Raw genomic sequence first — 14035 nt, 5'->3', positions numbered from 1 at the left:
CCTATCCTCCGTGTTGCTCAGGGAGCAGGTTGACAGAGTCAAGGAGACCAAGATACAGATCACTGATCGGGGGTTGGGGAAGGAGCAAGACCGTTAGGGAACGGTCGTGTTCCCTAAAGTGCCATCCGTATACGAAGAGGTAGAAGGAAAAATTGAACTCCCTGATGTAACACAAAACCTGTTTATTGATCTTACCTCTAGGATAGCCACTGTTTTAAATGTTAGCAATTGCTGGGTTTGTGGGGGGCCGCATATGTCAGAACAATGGCCATGGACTGGTCACAGTTTAGACATATGGGAGTTGCTACAAACCACTTGGACCTGTGTCAACGATAGAAAAAGCCAGGGGTGGAGACTGACAAACAGCCCTGAGGGCCGGTTCTGTATTGAAGGCAAGGGGACAGTGGAGGTAGGGATTAGTCCCTGTCAGAATGTATTGGATGCAACCACGCGAGTATGGTGGCCTCAGGATATTACTTGGTACATTGCAAACCGGGATCATGGAAATTGCGTTCCATTACGTACTGATTCCTCCTCTGACGAGCTGGGGACTGATTACTGGAATTGCAGTGGTCCTAGTCCTTATGAGGGCGTCCCTGGGGTAAAGGAACTGTGGGATGATGTTGTGAGGCAGGGAGGGCCTGCTCCAGATGGCCTATTTTGGATATGCGGTAATCAGGCATACTCCACACTGCCCATGGGATGGGCTGGGGTATGCTTCCTGGGTCTAATACGACCTGCGTTCTTCCTATTACCCCGGGAGGAAGGCGATGATTTGGGAGTTAAACTCTTTGACTCCCTCCGTAGGTCGCCAAGGGATATCCAAGTCGGTGATTGGGGGGATGAGTGGCCACCGGCCCGGGTTATTGAATACTACGGGCCAGCTACATGGGCACAGGACGGATCATGGGGATACCGTACTCCTATCTATATGTTGAATCGAATTATCAGGCTCCAAGCAGTCGTAGAGGTTATTACTAACCGGACTGCCCTGGCCCTGGAGCTGCTGGCTAAGCAGCAGGATCAGATGAGGGCTGCTATATATCAAAACCGACTTGCCTTGGATTATCTGTTGGCCTCGGAGGGGGGTGTGTACGGGAAGTTTAACCTGACTAACTGCTGTCTAGAAATTGACGATAATGGTAAAGCGGTTTTGAAAATTTCCGATGAAATTCGGAAATTGGCCCATGTGCCAGTACAATCTTGGCGTCCTCTTAGTGGCATCGGATGGTGGGATGGTCTCCTAGCTGGTAGCTGGTGGCGCACGGCGTTGCTGATGGTTGGGGGGGTTGTGATTCTTCTTCTCGTATTACCCTGCCTAATCCCCTGTATTCAGCTTCTAATTCAGAAAAATATTTCCCGACTCCAGGCAGTGGTGTTTCCACAACATGGGACGCGTGAACTTAAAGTGATGTTGCTGCGAAAGACCAAGGATTTCCCGGGCCCTTGAGGAGGGGGGGCTTATCTTGTTCAGGCACATCTTAAAGAAAGAAAAGGGTGGAATTGTGAGAGGTAATTTCGGTTTAAACTTTAAGATGTGCCTGGACCACAGACTGATCTATAATAAAAGACAAAACTTTTGTTTCTTTTCTAAAACATTTTGTATACTCAAAAGTAGAATAGTTTAAATTGTGCAGAATGCTGACAATTTGTGAGCAGAGTAAAAACAAACAGGCCCTTGATTGATGAAACCATTAACACAGGCAGGGAAGAATGAGTCCTTGACTGATAATACTGCAGGGTGAGAGAAACAACTTTGGAGACTCTGAAGACTTTGTGATAAGGGTGCAAATCAAAGAATAATGATGTTTTTAAGAATGTGAACCTCATGGCTCGTTAGAGCCAGGAAGGGGAGGGTCTGGAGGCATTTGTTGCAGACTTTGTGATAAGGGTGTAAATCGAAGAATAATGATGTTTTTAAGAATGTGAACCTCATGGCTTGTTAGAGCCAAGGAGGGGAGGGATTTGTACTGTATATAATGAGAAACTTTGTAAGCCTCAGCGCGCCTTTTACTCAGAAGGGTGCCCGACTCTGCAGACTTGCTAATAAAACTTTGTTTTCCTGAATTTGTCTAGAGCGATTATTAAGAAGCGATTTTCGTTTCTAACAATAAGACTAAAGAAAATTTTCCACTTTTCCTTCTAGACCAATGGTGTGAGATGAAAACACGTGTAAAGAGAGTGACCAAGGTGGTGAACAAGGAATAGAAATGGGTTATCTCGCAGATTTGAATTCTGCGATAAAGACTGGCATGCGTCTGTCAGGATAGTCTTCTTTTTGCTTTGGAACTTTATAATACAGAATAGAAATGAACCCCATCTGGGGGAAATGTAATGCATCTGCAGGAAATCTCCACTGACCCGCTTCCAAATGGAAGAAATCTCCCAAACACAGCAACAACTGTAATGGCGGATACGGCAAGTCAGGAGCTGCGGCCGGTTACTGATGGTCACTGCCCAGATTGGGTTGTCATGACACCAGGAGCGCACGGACAGTGAAGGAGGAGGGGGGACAGTAATCCCGGGGGGACAGGGCACCGCCCGGACAACACAGGGGACAACTTCCGGCAGCGCCTCGACTCGATTTCCCCCTGAGGAAGGCGGCAACAAAACCTGACAGGATCCTCTGGCGCCAACTCCTCCCTCCGCCCAATTCCAACTGGATCCTAGTCGCAGCAGAATGAAGGCCGTTAATGGTTTCCCAGCCTGTAATTAATTAGAGAGAAGCGAGAATAGGCGGGACCTCGACCCCACCCCCACATCGCTCCTGATCACACAATTGTCCCCTGACCCCCCCACAACAGCCCAGTTCAACTCCCGCCAGAGAATATTTAATTGTGTCCCCAGTAGGTGGTCTGTGCGGAATTAGATGATGAGGCTGTAGGGGTGGGATGGTAACTGACATCAGTGGGTTGACATCTCGAACAAACGGGAATTCTACCACCTCCAGAACAGGAGGAGAGGGCTGAAAAATAGCCACTCACTCACAGAAGCCTCATCTGTGAGGCTGTAAAGCTTCATAGGACACACAACTAAGGAGTGTGTTAACAGAAGACAAGATGTGAGGGAGAAGGCCAGCACATCTTTTGTTATGATTCCAGATCCAAATATTCAAATGCAAAACATATTGATACAAACAATAGGCTGCACTTCACTTTTAAATATAAATATTGTGGAACATAGCCAATGCTGGCTTTTCAAGTTGGGAGATTCAGAAAGTTCTTTTGAAATCAATCAATAGGAATGCAGCAGTTTCTTAGTAAGGTGACTTGTCACTCAACTGTTACGTGCTGTGCAAAGATCTTTTTGAACTTTGCTGTGTGAAAAGCCAAGAATCAATGCATTGGGTGAGGTTTCTGTGTGTCTCTTTGTTCTAGCTCCAGCTTGGTTTGCTCAGAATCTCTATCAATTATATCTGTAATAAATTCCCTTCATCTTTTAGCATTTTCATGAAATGCACAAAACAATTTGATGAATTTCCCTTGGTATTTGTTTAAGATCTTTTTGGAAGTTGGTAAGGTTTGTAATGTCAACCTGTGTTAATAATCAGAACTTTTAGAAAGTTTATTTTTAAACTTTTTATTCAAACATCTGCCACTTCTCTGCAGTGTACAGCTCCCATTTTGAATCTATTTGGAAATGACTTCTAGAGCTGGTGTGGGTCAGTTCACTGCAGGGGATTATGTAGTGTTTGTGCTTATGCTTTTCATTTCTGCACTCATTGGAATATATCAGGCTTTTAAAGCTAGAGGCCAGCAAAGCAATGTCCAGTTTCTGCTGGGCAACAGAGAGCTGAGGGCATTGCCTGTGGCTCTGTCCCTTGCGTCCAGCTTTATGTCTGCAATTACTGTGATTGGGACACCAGCAGAAGTTTACCGGTTTGGGGCCATGTTCTTGATTTTCTGCTTTACATATGCCATCGTGATCACCATCACTGCTGAACTCTTCCTGCCTATATTCTACAGACTCAATATCACCAGTGCTTATGAGGTAAGAACAAAACTTGATCTCCAAACCCATAATCGTCTGTTTTCAAGACCAATTGCTTAACATTGATTATTTTCACAGCTGTCTCAGCTCGTTTGCAACCCTTATTCATGCCTTCAGTCCCTCTATACTTGATTAATCTAGTGCTGTCCTTGCTAGACTCTTACATTGCATCATTCATAAACTTGATGTCATCTAAAACTGCACGCAGTGTCATAATTCATAACAAGCCCTGTTCACCCATCATCCCCATGTTTATTGATCTAAATTAGCTTCTACTCCTCCATATTCACAAGTTCTCATAATTGTTCTCAAATCATTTTATGACATACCTTTTCTATCGCTTTAACTCCTCCTTGGCAGGATGGTCATTCAGTGGTTAGCACTGCTGCCTCAAAGCACCAGGGACCTGTGTTCAGTTCCAGCTTCAGGTGACTCTCTCTGCCAAGTTTGTACATTCTGTCTGCGTCTGCGTGGGTTTTCTCTGGGTGATCTTGTTTCCTTCTGCAGAGATGTGTGGGTTAGGTGAATTGACTGTGCTGAATTGCCCAGTGTCTAGGGATGTGTACATTGGATGGATTAGCCATGGGTGATGCTAATTTACAGGAATGAGGTGGGTCTGAGTGGCTCTTTGGAGGTTCGATCTGGATTTTATGTTTTAAATGGCCTGCTTCTAGGCTGTAGGGCTTCTATGACATTCCTCCAAAAATACCATCATCAGTGATCATGGTGCTCCTTCAGCTTTGGCTTCTTCTGCACCCTGACTTGGTTTGGACAACTGTTACTGACATAATGGTTTGAGCCCAATATGACTCTTCAGAACTCAGAAGAGTTCAGACAAGTGTTATCATAGAATCTATACAGTGTGGAAACAGGCCATTTGGCTCAACAAGTCCACAAGAACAAAGAAAATTATAGCACAGTAACAGGCTCTTCGGCTCTCCAAGGTTGCGCCAATCCAGATGCTCTATCTAAACCTGTCCCCTGTTTTCCAAGGATCTGTATTGCTCTGCGCCCTGCCCATTCATGTATCTGTCTAGATACATCTTAAATAATGCTATCGTGCCCATCTCTGCTGGCAATTCATTCTAAGCACCCGCCATCCTCTGTGTAAATAACTTTCTATGCATAACTCCCTTAAACTTTTCCCCTCTCGCCTTGAAATTGTGACCACTAATAATTGAGTCTTGCTTCTTGCTATCCACCCTGCCTATACCTCTCATGACTTTGCAGACCTCAATCAGGTCCCTGATCAACCTCCATCTTTCTAATGTAAACAATCCTAATATACTCAACCTCTCTTTATAGCTCGCGTTCTCCATACCTGGTGAACCTCCTCTGCACCCTCTCCATAGCATCCACACCCTTTTGGTAATGTGGCGACCAGAACTGTACGCAGTATTCCAAATGTGGCCGAACCAAAGTCTTATACAACTGTAACATGACCTGCCAATTCTTGTATTCAGTACCCTGTCCGATGAAGGAAAGCATGCCATATGCCTTCTTGATCACTCTATCGACCTGTGTTGCCACCTTCAGGCTACAATGGACCTGAACACCCAGATCTTTCCCCAGGGCTTTTCCATTTAACGAATAGTTCGTTCTTGAATTGGATCTTCCAAAATATATCACCTTGCATTTGTCCAGATTGAACTCCATCTGCCATTTCTTCACTCAACTCTCCAATCTATCTATATTCTGCTGCATTCTCTGACAGTCCCCTTCACTATCTGCTATTCCACCAATCTTAGTGTCATCTGCAAATGTGCGAATCAGACCACCCTTACCTTCCTCCAGATCATTTATGTATATCACAGACAACAGTGGTCCCAGCACGGATCCCTGTGGAACACCACTGGTCACAGTTCTCCATTTTGAGAAACTCCCTTCCACGACAATTCTCTGTCTCCTCTTGCCCAGCCAGTTCTCTGTCCATGTAGCTCGTACATGCTGGAAACAATGCGAGTAGCAACACAAAGTACTCATTAAGTATCTCACCCACTTAATCTGACTCCATGCATAACTTCTCTCGTTTTTCCTTGAGTGGGCCAACCCTTTACGTAGTTACCCTCTTGCTCCTTATATGTGAATAGAATGCTTTGGGATTTACTTTAACCCTGTTTGCTAAAGATATTTCATTAGAGACAAAAAAAACTGCAGATGCTGAAAGAACACAGCAAGCCAGGTTTTGAAATTCAGTTCCAAACCTTGTCACTGCTCTCTTTCCTTCTTTAAGTCAGCCTTCCAGACATGTAGTCACCTGTTCTAATGTTTGTAGCTCTTTAGTTGGGAACTTTGGTTAGGGTATGTAACACTGAACACAAGCCTGGTGCAAACTGTTCGCATTTATTCCCTAGAAACAATGTACATGAACATGGTAGAGAAGGGCTTTAATGTTGCCTTTTCCATCAGGTCTCAACCCCATGTAATCTGACATCTTTATGACATAGCTCCTTACGAAAATGATCTGGAGTTCTAAATTGAATATTGTTACCTTTAACCCTTGAGTCCGCAAACTTTCTTTAAATTGCACATCTTTATAACTTGATATATTTTAAATAAAGATGTGCAGGATTCCTTTTATTTTGAAAGAAGTATTTATATAGTGCCCTCCAGGACCTCAGTATGTTCCAAAGTGCTTTGTAGCCAGTGCAATATTTTTGAAGTGCAGTGACTGCTGTCACATAGGCCCAGCAACCAACTTCTTCAAAGTCAATTCCCATAGAAAACACTGGCATACAAGATCAGAAAGTTAGAAAAAAACTTGATGAAGAGAAAGCAGCGACCCTTCTTCAGAGTTCTTGTTCTGAAGAAAGGTCACTGGATCCAAAACATTAACTCTGCTTTCTCTCCACAATGCTGCCAGACCTGCTGAGTTTTTCCAGCAATTTTGGATTTTGTTTCAAATCAATAATCCTCCTGGCCCAACCTCCCTGTTGAGAGCAATTTTTAAGAAAAACAGATCAAACACTGAACACAGAACACTTTAAAACTGATCCATGTTATAACATTAATCGATCTTTACATAAAATACAGAACAAATCTGAATAACACAGAGTGAACAAAGCCACGTTGCATTTGTCAATCAGCGCTTTCAACACCAAAGTGCAACAGTTAAATAAATGTCAACATCTAATATTTATGTTTGTAGGTGAACAATGGTCACTTAGAGGAGGAATTGGGGAGCTCCTAGAACTTGTTTAACTGCATCCCAGTGAGTATTACATCATACAGTGAGATGGGGACAGACTGGTATGGGAGTTGAGGAGGACAGAATTATGAAACTGACCCCGAATTAGTTCAATTCTCTAGTCACAGAATTCATTCACAAATACTGTACATTTATCCAAACATAAAATATAGACCATTCTGAAACGAATTCTTGACAATAACTTGAATCTATACAGCACATACTGTTTGTCGTAAAATAGTCACAAGGCATTTCAAAGAAGTTGTACCAAACAAAATTTGATACTGAGCCACAGAATTAATTGTTAGAACAGGTGACCAAATGATTAGATCAGAGATAATTTTTAAGAATGACTGGAAGGAAAGGCAAGAGACAGAGAGGTGTGGAGAGGTAGCTGAATATATCGTCTCTGCTACTGGAGCAACTAAAATTGGGGTTGCTCAAGATGCTGGAATTGGAAAAGTACAGAGATCTTGTATGGTTGCAAGCCTGGAGGAGTTCCAGAGAGTGGGAGGTGTGAGGCCATTGAAGTATCAGAAAACAAGATTTTCAAATGGCATCACTGCCAGATTGGGAAGCAATAAAGTAGCTCAGTGAGCTGATGGAATATGGATGAGTGGGTGTGAGTTAAGATACAGACAACAGACAATTGTATAAACTCCTGTATGGAAGTTGGGAGGTGGCAGATCCTTTAGAACAGCATGCGAATAGTTCTAACAAAGATGAGATTTCAGTGACAGATGAGCTGAGGCAGTTGCAAAGGCAGATGACATTGTGGAAATGAGAGAAAATTCCAGTTCAACCTCAGACAGTTTCTAGATAGAGGAATGGATTTGATGGTGAGGGGACAGAGCTTGTTGGGAAAAACCAAGGCAATGGATTCTAAATATTTAATCTGAGGAACTACTGACCTATTGGGATGATAGAGATGCATTGTAGACATTAAACATAATAGAGAGGTGGACAGACTGTTGAACATAAGAAGCAGGAGAAGAAGTAGACCAGTATTTCTCAACGGGGTGGAAGCCCCCCCAAGGGGCGTTTGCCTTCCTTCGGTGGGCGTTGAAGTCAAAGGGGGCACTGAACAACTTTGTAAAGAGCTTACCAATCACTTGGAAGACTGCCGTGTCCTTGAAGGACATTGCTGGGAGCAGATGGATAGTCGCATAACACAAGTCTGTTATTTCCCCTGAACCAATGGAGGCATGTGCTCTGATTGGTTCCTGCACTATTATTGATAGTCCTTTCTGTGAGTGGCAAACCATTTGAACTCGTTCGCAGTTGGCACTGATTCTACTGCCGAGATCAACATCACCGAACTTGTGTTGCTTTTAGGAAGACGAAACACAGCTTTTCAACTATTCTACCGGGTGGCAGAATGAATGTACATTACAGCTAGTTAGCCAATCAAATTTTGCCACTTGTCTGAGCGTCTTAAAATTATCATGATAAGATAATTCCCAAAGATTTCATCAGGATATATGAGTGACAGTGTAAAAATGGCCTCATCGAGTAAGAAAAAATACAGGCAGTATAGCATGGACTATTTGCGATATGGCTTTATTCAATCTCCGTCTAATAAGCAGTTACCACTGTGCTTGCTCTGTGAACAAAGTTTTTACAACGAGGCCATGAAGCCTTCCCCTCTTATTAAACATTTGGAAAAGAAACACAGTGACAAAAAGGACAAAGATTTGGCATATTTTCAAACATTAAAGAATACATTCAATCAGCGACCAATGATTTCCACTGCTTTTTCAAAGATGGGAGCCACAAATGTGGCTAGAGGAACACCTATACAAAGTATTCGCCAAAAACGGATACCCTCGCAATTTCATCAACAGATGCCTAAGGGAGAGACAACGGAACGAGGACATGCCACAACCCAAAGGACTAGCCACACTACCATACATCAGGAGCATTTCTGAACTGACAGCCAGACTACTGCGACCACTAGGACTCATAACAGCACACAAACCAACAGCCACGCTCAGACAACAATTCACCAGAACAAAGGACCCGATACCCAACATGAGCAAAACTAATGTAGTGTACAAAATCCCATGCAAGGACTGCACAAAACACTACATCGGACAAACAGGAAGACAGTTAACGATCCGTATACACGAACACCAACTAGCCACGAAACGACACGACAAGCTATCCTTAGTAGCCACACACACAGACGACAAGCAACATGAATTCGACTGGGACAACACTACCATTATAGGGCAAGCCAAACAGAGAACAGCCAGGGAATTCCTAGAGGCATGGCACTCATCCACAGATTCTATCAACAAACACATCGACCTGGACCCAATATACCGGCCACTGCAGTGGACAGCTCGAACTGACAACCGGAAGCGGCAGAGACAGGCCACTATAAATACCGGAGGAAACAGCACAGAAGCGCTTCACAGGAGGCTCCCAAACACTGAGGATGTCACCTAGACAGGGGACGAAACGTTTGCAAGACAAATTCCCAGCTCGGCAAACAGAACCACAACAATGTGGATGGCCTTGTGGCATCATACAACATAGAGAAGCTGATTGCAAAATGTGATAAACGTCATTTCGTGGGTGAATCATTGGTGCTTCCAGCTATTGCCGAAATATTATCAACGGTGCTACATCAGGAACCATTAATGACTATCAAGCCTATTCCTCTTAGCAACGATTCAGTGAGAAGGCGCATCGAAGAAATGGCCGCAAAAGTTAAGGATAAATTATGTTCCCTTTTGATATCGAAAGAAATCACCTTACAAATTGCTGAAAGTACTATATGCGGAAATCAAGCTTTATTTTTGGGGTTTGTATATTTTGTCGACAAAAATGAAATACGAGAAGAACTACTTTTTGTTCTGGACCTACCGACAGATACCAAAGGTAAGACTATCTTCGACTGCATCAAGGATTATTTTGATTAAAAGTCTGTTCCTCTCAAAAACATTGTTGCTTGTGCTACGGATGGCGCACATGCTATGACTGGCCCACATTGGGGATTTGTTGCATTATTAAAGAGAGAAGTGCCACATGTTTTCACAGTACACTGCATTATCCATCGGCAGCATCTGGCTGCAAAGAAACTTAGTGAAGCCCTCAACCATTCTCTACAAGTGGTGATAGATGTGGTAAATTATATAAAGAGACATGCTCTGAATGAATGACTTCTCCGCCAACTCTGTAAAGATAATGAAGATGAATTTCTGCAATTGCTACTACACACAGAAGTGAGATGGCTCTCGAAAGGAAAATGCCTGAATCGTTTCCATGAACTGTTCGATTCTATCATCGAATTCCTACACAGAAATAATGAAAGCCGAAACCGTAAAACACGACTGTGCATATCTCGCGGATATATTCAATAAGTGCAATTCGTTGATCATGCAGATACAAGGAGATAATGTGCATTTCATAAAAGCAAGGAATGCTGTTACATCTTTTATTGGGAAGTTTGATCTCTTTCATCGGAATATCAGTCATCATAAGTTTTACCAGTTCCTGAGTTGAAACAATATCGCGGAGGATGTTATTGATGATCAATTACTTATCTATTCGGCTCACAGTCGTGCACTACAGGATGATATGAAAATATAATTTGCTGATCTTATCGAGATGGAGGTCCCTACATGGCTGACTGACTGACCCCTTTATCTCATGCGCAGAAGAAATGGACATTTGCCTTCAGGAAGAAATGATAGAGCTCCAAAATGACACTGCAATGAAAATTCGGTTTTTGCAAATGGGTGAGTCTCTTTTTTGGATTCAAGGTGCCATCCGATGTCATTTCCCGCTATTAAGCGAAGAGGCAAAGCGGTTTGCACTACTATTTCCTACCTCTTATTTGGTTGAGAAAGGATTCCGTGCCATCGCCAGAATACAAGATAAGACCCGCAATCGCATGGATGTTGTTAGTGCGGTGACCCGAGATTGCTTTTGACAAAAATTGAAACAGATGTATATGATTTAACAAGACAACATGAACCACAGGGATCGCATTGACTATTTCGCTACCACAGACTAAATTTTTTACAGAGTGAGCCAAAAGTAGGTGGACAGTAAGACAGTAATAAATGATAACATTTACTTTTTGTTGTGTATAAAACATATTTCACAAAAAGTTTTCCATTTTCAGCAGTGCAGTGTATTGCAGTTATATGTGCAAAAACAGATGATTGTTTGGTTGGTGATTTGGGGGTGTTGCATGATTTCAAGGATAAGAAGGGGGAGAGTTGAATACAGAATGGTTGAGAAACACTGAAGTAGACCATTCAGCCTATCATGTCTGTTTCATAATTCAGTAAGATCATGGCTAAACTTCAATTTCAACACCATTTTCCTGCACCATTCTGAAGACCCTTAATGTTCTTAATATGTACAGATCTGCAAACCTGTTTTCCCACAGCTGGTCACAGTCGTTGTCTGTATTTTACTAATTTTGTAGCTCCTTCAAATCCCACACCTGCTAAGGTTACTATGACATCCTGCCTCCTCAGCCTCACCTCTCATTTGAGATGTAGCAAATGGGACTAGATTGGTTTGTGACATCTGTTCGGCATGGACAAGTTGGACCGAAGGGTCTTTTTACATTACATTACATTACATTACAGTGTGGAAACAGGCCCTTCGGCCCAACAAGTCCACACCGACCCGCCGAAGCACAACCCACCTATACCCCTATATTTACCAATTACCTAACACTATGGGCAATTTAGCATGGCCAATTCACCTGACCTGCACATCTTTGGACTGTGGGAGGAAACCGCAGCACCCGGAGGAAACCCACGCAGACACGGGGAGAACGTGCAAACTCCACACAGTCAGTTGCCTGAGGCGGGAATTGAACCCGGATCTCTAGCGCTGTGAGGAAGCAGTGCTAACCACTATGCCACCGTGCCACCCACCAGGTCTGTTTCCATGTACTTGCCTGTGACTGTATGCAATGACCCTCAGGTTAAACATACCTCCGGTCATCTGTCTGTAATGAGAGAATCACCTTTGGTTCTTTGTGATGCTGGTGCCTACTACTCCTACATGTGCAGTTCATATACTTCTGACCTTCCTTCATACTTCTGTGGTTACCACTTACATTTACAATATGACTTAAATTTTAACTGAAATTGATTCAAAGCCTTTGGTTACTTTACTCAATAAATAACTGTACTTTTATTAATCTATTACTATCTCTAACCCTTTATAATACAAAATACATTTCCAGACTTGATGCATTATTGAACTCAACCCATTATTGACTTCAATGTAGGAACAACTTACTGTAGATGCTGGAATCTGTACTAAAAACAAAAAATGGTGGAAATCACGGTGGGTTGGACAGCATAAATGCTGCCCCCTCCACATTTCACATCAGCTGTGGTGAAGAGTAATCTATACTTGAAATGTGAGCTTTCTCCCTCTCCACAGATGTTGCCTGACCTGCTGTGATTTCCAGAATTGTTTGTTTTCAGTCATCACAATTGGCTTCTCTATTACTGTAGCAAATCCATTACTGTCCTCCAATTGTAACCACGTAATCAAACAAATACTGTACAAAATACACAATTAATAACTATTACTGTACCCATTCATTACTACACCCGAAGTGCTAGTGTACTAAATCCATTACAGTAAACAATCCATTGCTATACTCAATTCATCTTTTGCGTCCGATCTATTTTTATACCTAATTCAGTATCATGAATAATCTGTTACTATATCCAATTGATGTAGTCAGTCCTTTATTGTAAAAATCCATACTTTATCCAATCCATTATTGTACTCAATTCTCAACTGTACCCAATTCAATACCACACTTAATTCATATGATTCTATGATTGCTGTTGCCAATTCCTTCCAGTACCTAACCCTCAACTATACACAATGCATTACTGTAATCTATGTGTTGCAATTCATTCCTGTTCCCAATCCTTGGCCCAAGTGTGTATTCAACTCCCAACAAATGTTCTTCAATTTGTATAATTATGTTGAAATCAGACATACGACTTGACTTTCCAAGATACATTGAGATGTATTTCTCAAAAATTAACAAAGGGAAAATACAGTTCATAAGTTTCTTCAAAAAAGGAACAGGGAATGAAATTAGTTGTGCTGTACAGTTGAGAGCACTGAAAACAACCCAGTTCCAAGGAAAACTGCCTCATAAACTGGGTCAGTACCTAGTTGTTTATTTTATTTTGCTGTCTGCTACAACTCTACTGCAACTCAGGTCTAAGATGGTGTTTGTTGTATTATTCATAAATCTCAAGGAGGCAGTACATCTTTAAGACATGTATGTGATGCTGTCATATAAGAGGTTTCCTTCTTACTCTCTGTTCATTCAGTCACTCAGAAGTTAAGCAAGCAGTCTGTGTGCAGTTGTACTAGTGAATGTAGCGTTTGGTGTGAGATAATTGTCAGCCTGTAGCATCGTCATTGGTCAGTCCCTACTTTCTTCATTAGGCTGACAAATGGTAAAGCCAGGAGTAAGCTCACCGACTCGTGAATAGGTTTGATGGGATGACTCTTCACTAACCTGAATCAGTACTTTGTTGCACTTGACAGAGGAGGGAAGTCTGCTCCAGATTCTGTTCTATTTTATTATGGCTACAGTATGTAAGGGTTATAAACAAGATCAGGCCAATGGCTTTAACTTTGCTGAATTACATGCAGAACTATTGTAAACATAAATTGCTTGACATTGACTGTCTTTCTCTCTCCAGTATTTACAAATGAGGTACACCAAAATAGTTCGATACATTGGAACCTCTTCCTTCATCATTCAAACAGTGAGTATCAAATCTTCCACAGCACTTAAAGTCCAAATATTTCCAACATACTTGAGTTTTAAGTCATTTGTTACTG

The 14035-nt window shown here is 42.3% G+C and overlaps 1 protein-coding gene across 1 annotated transcript in view; it reads left to right on the top strand.

The window, feature by feature from the left end:
- Positions 1–2346: 2346 nt before the first annotated feature.
- LOC140467219 (sodium-coupled monocarboxylate transporter 1-like) overlaps positions 2347–14035 on the top strand; it is a 95611-nt gene continuing 83922 nt past the window's right edge. The window contains exons 1-2 of the mRNA XM_072563442.1: positions 2347–3990; positions 13894–13959. Of these exons, the coding sequence (XP_072419543.1) occupies positions 3640–3990; positions 13894–13959 (417 nt within the window). The 5' untranslated portion in view covers positions 2347–3639. The remainder of the gene's footprint in view (positions 3991–13893; positions 13960–14035) is intronic.

Source organism: Chiloscyllium punctatum, chromosome 45, assembly GCF_047496795.1.
Source record: "Chiloscyllium punctatum isolate Juve2018m chromosome 45, sChiPun1.3, whole genome shotgun sequence".
NCBI lineage: Eukaryota > Metazoa > Chordata > Chondrichthyes > Orectolobiformes > Hemiscylliidae > Chiloscyllium > Chiloscyllium punctatum.
The sequence above is the reverse complement of the archived record's forward strand: the minus strand, read 5'-3'. Positions and strand labels throughout refer to the sequence as shown.